The following is a 9,899-nucleotide window of genomic DNA, read 5'->3' on the forward strand; positions in this document are numbered from 1 at the left end:
CATGTTTCACAGAAGAGATGGTGTAACTTTCATCATAGGCTCCGTTGACTGTTCTCCAAATGGTACTGTTAATAGTGGCTGAAAAAAGTTCCATATTGATCTCATTTTTCCAAATGACTTTGTCACATGCATTCTGATGCTTCTCACTATGCTATTTGGTGTATCATATGCATATGCATAAAATGCATATCGTTTGCATTTTTGTAGTAATGGCTTTCTCCTGGCAACCCCCAACAGCCCATCTTTCCTCAAGTGCCTCTTTCCTGTACAGTTTAAAAAAAAAAATTCATGTTGTCCTATATTTCACCTGAAGTTATGTTTTGGTTGTCCTATGCCTCCTGAACAATTTCCCTTGCAATGATCATTGCAATGCAATGATTCCCTTGCCCATTGGCTTGATTCCAACCAAACCACTCATATTGCATTTCTGAATTGAAATTCCAACAGTGCCAACATGACAATTAGCTTCAGAAAGAATAAAATGAAGGTTTTTGAGCGACCATCTCACTCTCCTGATCTCAACATCATTGAGCAACTCAGGGGAAACCTCAAATGTGAGGTTCCAGCAAGACACCCAAAGATATTATAGGAAACAACCATTCTGCCAGGAAGAATGTGATGTTTTGTCATCTGAGAACATTAAGAGCCTTATCCACAACTACCACAAACAATTTAGAGCGGTCCTTGATGTTAAACAGGGCCATATTCAGCATCAGAAACTAGGGTATGTAAACTTTTGAACAGGGTCATTTGGGTAGTTTGGGTTGTGATCATGCTTTTGAAAGAGTAAACACAGAATATTGCTAATAAATAACTTAAGCCAGTCACTAGCAATGAGTGAAAAAAAAGATTTTGTGTAATCCTTCATATTTTGTGAGAAATCGCAGAGAAAGCGTATATTCTGCTGGGGTATGTAAACATATGAGCACCACTGTACACTACTTTGCTTGGCATGAAGAGGTTGGTGTCCCATCAACATTACTTACAAAATTAGGAGACTGTTGACCAAACTCTTCTACTGAACTGAATGCCACATTTCCTCCGTGTCATTGTCAACATGGCCGCCGTTTAGTGCGTGCAGTGTCCATCATTCAAGCACTGCATTTGTCCGCCATTGTTAGGGGATCATCCTGGCACTTTAAGTGCACTAGCTCAACTGAAATTTCCAGCGTGAGCGCCCTACGCACTGAAAAACAGTGCCCGAAGTGCACAAGTGCAACATTTGAGACGCAGCCACTGTGTTGGGCTCTAAAGGAATATTGTGTGTACAACTAGCTCTAGAACTATAACCTTGGTTCCTCCCTGTTCCATAATGGAATGTTGGTTCTATATGCTGTGATACCAGCGGCCCATCTGAAGACTACACAGCCAAATCAACAGGAGCCCGCGCACTTAGGTCTCAAAAAATTCTGAAAATATTACCAAGTGTACCCATGGTACTTAAGAGAAACACTGTAAATGTATTTGAATGTAAGATGTATACTCTCCGTGTTACAGCCAAATGTGAGCTTCCTACATGGTTTATTTATTGAGCAACGGGCTTGTGAAATTTGACAAAAAAAGAGTGTGAACAAAATGGGCGTATACATCTTACATTGACCCACATGATGTATACTGTAATACATGTATAATGTAGAAGATGCATTGCATTTATGGATTTCATACAATCTCTATCTCTCTCTCCCACCCTTTCTCTATCTCTCTTTTTCTTCCTCCCCTTCCCTCTCTCTACCCCTCCTCCTCTCTCTCTCTCTCTCTCTCTCGCTCTACCCCTCCTCCTCTCTCTCTTTCTCTCTCTCTGCCCCTCCCTTATCTATTTCTCTCCCCCCCCTAGATACTCTGTATTGTGAGGAGTTGAATGGCAAGATTAAATGGCTCTATCGCCTCCATATTCCCCCAGGTACAGTGGAGAAGGAGGCCTGCCTGCCTGCCTGCCTGCCTGTCTGCCTGTTTGTCTGTCTGTCTGCCTGCCTGCCTGTCTGCTGTAACTGTCTGTCTGTCTGTCTGTCTGTCTGTCTGTCTGTCTGTCTGTCTACCTGTCTGTCTACCTGTCTGTCTGTCTACCTGTCTGTCTGTCTGTCTGTCTGTCTGTCTGTCTGTCTACCTGTCTGCCTGCCTGTCGGTCTGTCTACCTGTCTGTCTACCCGTCTGTGTGTGTGTCTGTCTGTCTGTCTACCTGCCTGTGTACCCCTCTGTCTGTCTGTCTGTCTGTCTGTCTGTCTGTCTGTCTGTCTGTCTACCTGTCTGTCTACCTGTTTACCTGCTTGTCTGTGTAATTGTCAGTCTGTTTACCTGTTTGTCTGTGTAATTGTCAGTCTGTGTGTATTTCGTTGCCGGCATTGGTATGACATAACAGTGTCGTAACACAGTCATGGACGTGTCAGAAACATTAGGTCTGTGTCAGAAACATTTATAATTGTTGACATTCGATTATGGTGTAGACAGCCCAAGCAATGTCATCTTTTCATGACCATGAAATGTTTCACTCACCCAGGACTGTTTGTGTCACTGTCTGTGTGTTTGCTTACCTGTCTGTCTGTCTGTGTTTGCTTACCTGTCTGTCTGTGTGTGTTTGCTTACCTGTCTGTCTGTCTGTGTGTATTTGCTTACCTGTCTGTCTGTGTATGTTTGCTTACCTGTCTGTCTGTCTGTCTGTCTGTGTTTGCTTACCTGTCTATCTGTCTGTATGTCTGCCCATATGTATAGTATGTTTGTTTGTGTCTGTCTGTCTCTTTTCCTGTCTGTCCATCTATCTCTCTGCCTCTCTGCCTGTCTGTCTGTCTTCATTTGTGTTTACAAGTACATTAATACATTGACGCCTAAGGCACCTGCAAAAAAAGGGTGCTGAATGCCTGAGCCCTTTTTAAGAAAAGCTGCCCTCAGTCTATAAAAACCTAAATAGCTTCTGAAGCACATACAAATATGCACTAAGTTGCATTTAAACGCTAAGACCCTCACCTTTCATTAGAATGTGTTCATTCATCTCAAACAAACAAACTTTTAATAAAGTTGTCTCAAATCACATGAGCCTGCATGTTGCGTAATGCAGCTCCAGGCGCCAGGGCCAATGTTGCACAACGCCACATCAGGTATCAATAGATATATATAATCCTGTCTGTCTGCCCATGTACAGTATGTCTGTTTGTGTCTGTCTGTCTGTCACTTTTCCCATCTGTCCATCTTTCTGTCTGTCTGTCTGTCTGTCTGTCTCTCTGTCTGTCTGTCTCTCTGTCTCTTTGTCTGTCTGTCTCTCTGTCTCTTTGTCTGTCTGTCTGTCTGTCTTCATTTGTGTTTACAAGTGCATTAATGAGGTTTTTGGACAAAGTGCTCATGTGAATGGCTGACCCCTTGTGACCCTCTAATGACCTTGATGCCTCTATAGTGACCTTGATGACTCTATAGTGTCAGTGAATACTGATCTTGTTTTTCTTGGAGCAAACCATACTGTATGTTTTTAGTATTGATCAGTTTTCCTGCCTTATAGCTGCACCTGTATAACTGAAGGACTTTGACCTTATAATGACCTTGATAACCCTGATGACCTTTGACCTTATAATGACCTTGATAACCCTGGTGACCTTTGACCTTATAATGACCTTGATAGCCCTAATGACCCTTGCCCTTATTGTGACCTTGATAACCCTGCTGACTTTTGCCCTTATAATGACCTTGATAACCCTGATGACCTTGATAACCCTGATGACCTTTGACCTTATCGTGACCTTGATAACCCTGATGACCTTTGACCTCCTCCAGCCCTGATGGAAAATGAAGATGACTCCTCCCCCTTAAAGTCCCCTCTGCTGTCTACAGCCAGACCTCTTACTGTGGACAACGGTACACACACACACACACACACACACACACACACACACACACACACACACCATCACACACACACACCATCACACACACACACACACACACACACACCATCACACACACACACACACACACACACTCAGTACCACCATCACACACACACACACACACACCATCACACACACACACACACCATCACACACACACACACACACACACACACACCATCACACACCATCACACACACACACACACACACACACCATCACACACACACACACACACACACACACACACACACACACACACACACACACACACACACACACACACACACACCATCATACACACACACACACACACCATCACACACACACACACACACACACACACACACACACCATCACACACACACCATCACACACACACCATCACACACACACCATCACACACACACCATCACACACACACACACACACATTTAAAGGTGTGCACTCACTGTGTAATGTTTTTAGCCGTTTCTTTCCCGAATCCATGCTACCCTTTCACAAATGTTACCTTTTTCACAAGTACTTATCAACACCATCTAAGTATTCATTAGGACTGTGAAAATTGCACTTTTCATCCATGATGGATTGTCCCCTATGCTCTCCTGTGTGTGTGTGTAGGAGAGAGTGGCTATGAGGAGCAGTTGAAACAGATGCTGAAGGATCTGGCCAAAGAGAAGGAGAAGGACGCAGACAAACCCCTACCGCACATGACACAGGTACTGTTACCACACACACACACACACACACACACACACACACACACACACACACACACACACCCCTACCACACATGACACAGGTACTATTAACACACACACACACACACACACACACACACCCCTACCACACATGACACAGGTAATATTACGGCACACACACACACACACACACACACACACACACACACACACACACCCCTACCACACATGACACAGGTAATATTACGGCACACACACACACACACACACACACACACACACACACACACACACACACACACACACACCCCTACCACACATGACACAGGTAATATGACCGCACACACACACACACACAAACCCCTACCGCACATGACACAGGTAATATTACCGCACACACACACACACCCCTACCACACATGACACAGGTACTATTATCACACACACACACACACACACACACACACACACACACACACACACACACACACACACACACACACACACACACACGACACAGGTGAGAACACACACACACACACACACCCCTACCGCACATGACACAGGTAATATTACCGCACACACACACACACCCCTACCACACATGACACAGGTACTGTTACCACACACACACACACACACACACACCCCTACCACACATGACACAGGTACTATTACCACACACACACACACACACACACACACACACACACACACACACACCCCTACCACACATGACACAGGTACTATTAACACACACACACACACACACACACACACACACACACACACACACACACACACACACACCCCTACCGCACATGACACAGGTAATATTACCACACACACACACACACCTACCACACATGACACAGGTACTATTATCACACACACACACACACACACACACACACACACACACACACACACACACACACACACACACACACACACACACACACACACACACACACACACACACACACACACACACACACCGCCACGCCACAGGTGACACACACACACTAGAGGGAGTTTAAGATTCTAAAGTGTTTTACTGTATATACCGGTAATATATCTATTGTGTAATGTGTGTTTCTGTCCACCAGAGGGAGTTTATCCAGCTATGTGTAATATAATGTACACCTGTACACCATGTGTCTAATGTGTAATGTGTGCTTGTGTCCACCAGAGGGAGTTTATCCAGCTGTGCAAGACTCTGATGTGTAATATAGACGGTTTCATGGAATGATTGCTTGTTGCTTGGTGACATGACATGGCCCGAAGTAAACTTCCGGTCTGCTAATGTTTTGGTAGGCTGCAATCTGTCGGCACTGCCAATATAATTACAAACGGTTTTAATATTGGTGAAAAAAAAAAAGCTTTTTAAAAATGTTGTTCTGCGGTAGGGTGCAACTTCACTTCTGGTACCAATCCGCTGACAAACGTGACGCGGATAATTAATGTGTAGGCCTACATGATGCCCAGTCTGCACATCTTACCAAAGCAGACCTAGGGTTGCCACATTTCGTGTTTTTTTTTTGTTTTTGTTTTTTTTAAACGGGACACACTGTCGTGCGAGCGTGAACCATTTATGATATGTGTTTATTTCAATGGGCTAATATGAATTTGTGCATTATTTTTTTTTTTAAACGGGGACGTTATTTCACTTTCCTGGACAGACCATAACAAACCTAGCCTACAGTAGGCTAGAAACCTTGGGGTGTGGCGACATTACGAGACTGTGTTTCCATTTTGTAAGTTTTCGTGAAAATAGCCAACTTTGTAAGCGCTTGAAGATAGCATTCATACTTTGCAGTATTTTCTCTTTCGAGCGCGCACCAGGATGTTACTGTCGTGCATTTGTGCCTGTGTGAGGCTGCCTTTTGATTCAATCTGCAAGGATCACCTGTGTATCAGTGGCAGCGACAGATAAACAGACAGACAGATGAAACCTCACCACCAAATACCAGAGTAGGCTATTTTACCTAAAATCAGGTAACCATGTGGTCACGGACATTCAATATTTGCTTAAAAACACCCTGTACACGAGTGACGAGTCACAACCAGCTAATGACAACATGTGAGTTCAAGCCAGCAACTTGACTCAAAAGCATACACAGCACAACAAAAAATGAAACCCTGTTCAACCATGCAGACGTCCCTGACTACTGTATTAAACTTGCCTTACCTTAAAACTTTTCTTGACCCCGGCACATCTCGTAATTTTGTCGATATAATCCACATTTTGACGTAGCAGCCAAGCCAGTGCTAATCAGTCAGTCATATCATGTGTTAGCATTGCTATTAACCTTGACATCAAAGACGTCCAAAATAAATACAATCCGGCCGTTTATCCTTTTCTTCAGCAGATGACAGTTTGGGTATTTCGTCGTCCTTGTCCCAAAAAGTTTTAGTAATAGCTGCTTTTCAGAACTTGAAGGAATCGTTGCGACTACATTTAAACTAAATTAACCTGTAACAGTGTAGGCAGATGCAAGCCCAACTAAGTCCCTAATTCCTACAACAAACACAAACTGTAGTTCTACATAATTATGTGCTGCCGTGTTTTTTAGGCACACCATCACCCGACCCATGTTGCCAAAGTGCCATCACTGCTTTCCTTTACATTGAGGCTATGTAATATGAGAATATGATTAATACGATCGTGAAGTTTTTACATCTACCCCAAAAATGGACGTGTAGTGCCCCCTATGGGTGATTGCTGTCATAAAAATGGAAAACAACATTTATTGATCATTTTCTGTGCCGCTCTCAAATGAAATACAGCGCTTGTGTAGCTGTGTTGATCCGATGCAGTGTATTGTTTGCGGAAGTGTACCGGAAATTAAGTAAGGCCATAGAATGTTCATGCCTTGTTTTTGTTTTGACTGTAAACGTTCCATGAAACCGTCTATTCACTGTATTTAGTATCTCTAATGTTCTGCAAGACTCTAATGAGTATTATGATGTACAGGTATATACAGTACATGTGTCTAATGTTGTGTAATGTGTGCTTGTGTCCACCAGAGGGAGTTTATCCAGCTCTGCAAGACTCTAATGTGTATTATAATGTATTTAGTATATCTCTAATGTTGTGTAATGTGTGCTTGTGTCCACCAGAGGGAGTTTATCCAGCTCTGCAAGACTCTAATGTGTATTATAATGTATTTAGTATATCTCTAATGTTGTGTAATGTGTGCTTGTGTCCACCAGAGGGAGTTTATCCAGCTCTGCAAGACTCTAATGTGTATTATAATGTATTTAGTATATCTCTAATGTTGTGTAATGTGTGCTTGTGTCCACCAGAGGGAGTTTATCCAGCTCTGCAAGACTCTGATGTGTATTATACAGGGGTGGAAAAGTAACTTTTTACTTTTACTCAATATTGTACTTGAGTAGCTTTTATGAATACTTTGTACTTTTTAAGTAATTTTTTAAATTAATACTTTTGCTTGTACTTGAGTACATTTTGACCCAGCACTTTACTCAATTACACTGGAACCTGGCCTGAGTACTGAGTAAAAAAAATTGACTGAGAGACAAAATGCCATGCACAATAATGCCACAATCCGCCAGAAATGAAAGATTGTGCAGGATGGCACACAGCATTTCCACTATTTTACTATCTTGTATCAATGTATTGGATGATGGCTGGTGCCAAGCAAGAGATAGAGGTTATGGAGGACGATATTCAAGAAAAATAAACATGATATTCTCAAGAGGAAAGCTAATTAAAAGTAACTAAGTACTTTTTACTCAAATTACATTTTAAGTGAAGTACTTTTTCACTTTTACTTGAGTAGATTTTTAGATAGGTATTTTTACTTGTACTTGAGTAGAATTTAGGCAAGGTAAAGATACTTTTACTTGAGTACACATTTTCTGTACTCTTTCCACCTCTGGTATTATAATGTATTTAGTATATCTCTAATGTTGTGTAATGTGTGCTTGTGTCCACCAGAGGGAGTTTATCCAGCTCTGCAAGACTCTAATGTGTATTATAATGTATTTAGTATATCTATTCTCTAATGTTGTGTAATGTGTGCTTGTGTCCACCAGAGGGAGTTTATCCAGCTCTGCAAGACTCTAATGTGTATTATAATGTATTTAGTATATCTCTAATGTTGTGTAATGTGTGCTTGTGTCCACCAGAGGGAGTTTATCCAGCTCTGCAAGACTCTAATGTGTATTATAATGTATTTAGTATATCTCTAATGTTGTGTAATGTGTGCTTGTGTCCACCAGAGGGAGTTTATCCAGCTGTGCAAGACTCTGTCCAGCATGTTCCACGGCGACCCCGAGGAGAGCGAGCTGTTCCAGGCCATCGCCATGGTGACCAGCCTGCTGCTGCAGATCGGGGAGGCGGGGCAGCGCGGGCCGGGTGGGGCGGGCTCTATCCCCGGCGCTGATGAGGTGGCGGCGTGTGATTGGAGGGTGAGCTTGGCTCAGATCGAGGCCTCTGTGCTGACGGAGTCGGAGCTCGTCATGTTCTTCGAGCGGCCGGTGGACCTCCGCACGCGCATCGCCGCGGCAACACAGAAGCAGTACCAGCAGCGCGTCGCCACGCTAGAACACGCTAGCGGAACCTCATAGCACACGCTAGCGGAACCTCATAGCACACGCTAGCGGAATTACATAGAACTACATAGAACACGCTAGCGGAATCCCTTAGCACATGCTAGCGGAACTGCATAGAACACGCTAGCGGAACCTCTTAGAACGTGCTACTGGAACCACATAGCCGATACTAGCGGGCCCACATAGCACAGGGGGGAACCACATAATTCAAAACAGACTCGCGCAACCAAATAGAACCCGTCCATGGACCCACTGACTCCAGAACCAGCCTGAACGCGGCCGAGCCTGTTGGACCAGAACCACAGCAGGAGAGGCCCACACCTGACTGACACCAGAAGCAACCGGACCCAACCAGAACAGACCAGACCAGTACAGTACAGTACAGTACAGTACCGCAGTGCCAACCGGACCAGAACTGAACTGAGGTGTCCAGGGGCCTGTACTCAGAAGGAGTAAAGCAGGTGAAGATAAGACGTAAAACATCTAATAGAAGAGCCTGGAGTCCTCATTTTCTTAAGAACTTGAGAAGTCCACGATCTTCTATTAGATGATTTACCTCTTAACTTCACCTGTTTTACTCTATGAGGACTCCAGGCTCTTCTATTAGATGATTTACCTCTAACCTGCTTTACCCCTGTCCCAGCTCCTCAGTACAGGCCCCTCTGAAGTGTCCGGCTGGTCTGCTGAGGGCTTATGGGGGAGCTGGCCTCCCCACACCACACGTGCTCTCTCTGCTGCAGACTCAGAG

General features: G+C 43.8%; 1 protein-coding gene across 1 annotated transcript in view; it reads left to right on the top strand.

Moving 5' to 3' along the window:
* Positions 1-9,571, top strand: part of LOC134443246 (TBC1 domain family member 8) — a 51,751-nt gene extending 42,180 nt beyond the window's left edge. Inside the window, exons 18-21 of the mRNA XM_063193124.1 lie at positions 1,835-1,900; positions 3,757-3,837; positions 4,491-4,588; positions 8,819-9,571. Coding sequence (XP_063049194.1) covers positions 1,835-1,900; positions 3,757-3,837; positions 4,491-4,588; positions 8,819-9,166 — 593 coding nt within the window. The 3' untranslated portion in view covers positions 9,167-9,571. The remainder of the gene's footprint in view (positions 1-1,834; positions 1,901-3,756; positions 3,838-4,490; positions 4,589-8,818) is intronic.
* Positions 9,572-9,899: the final 328 nt, after the last annotated feature.

Source organism: Engraulis encrasicolus, unplaced genomic scaffold, assembly GCF_034702125.1.
Source record: "Engraulis encrasicolus isolate BLACKSEA-1 unplaced genomic scaffold, IST_EnEncr_1.0 scaffold_29_np1212, whole genome shotgun sequence".
Taxonomy (NCBI): Eukaryota; Metazoa; Chordata; class Actinopteri; order Clupeiformes; family Engraulidae; genus Engraulis; species Engraulis encrasicolus.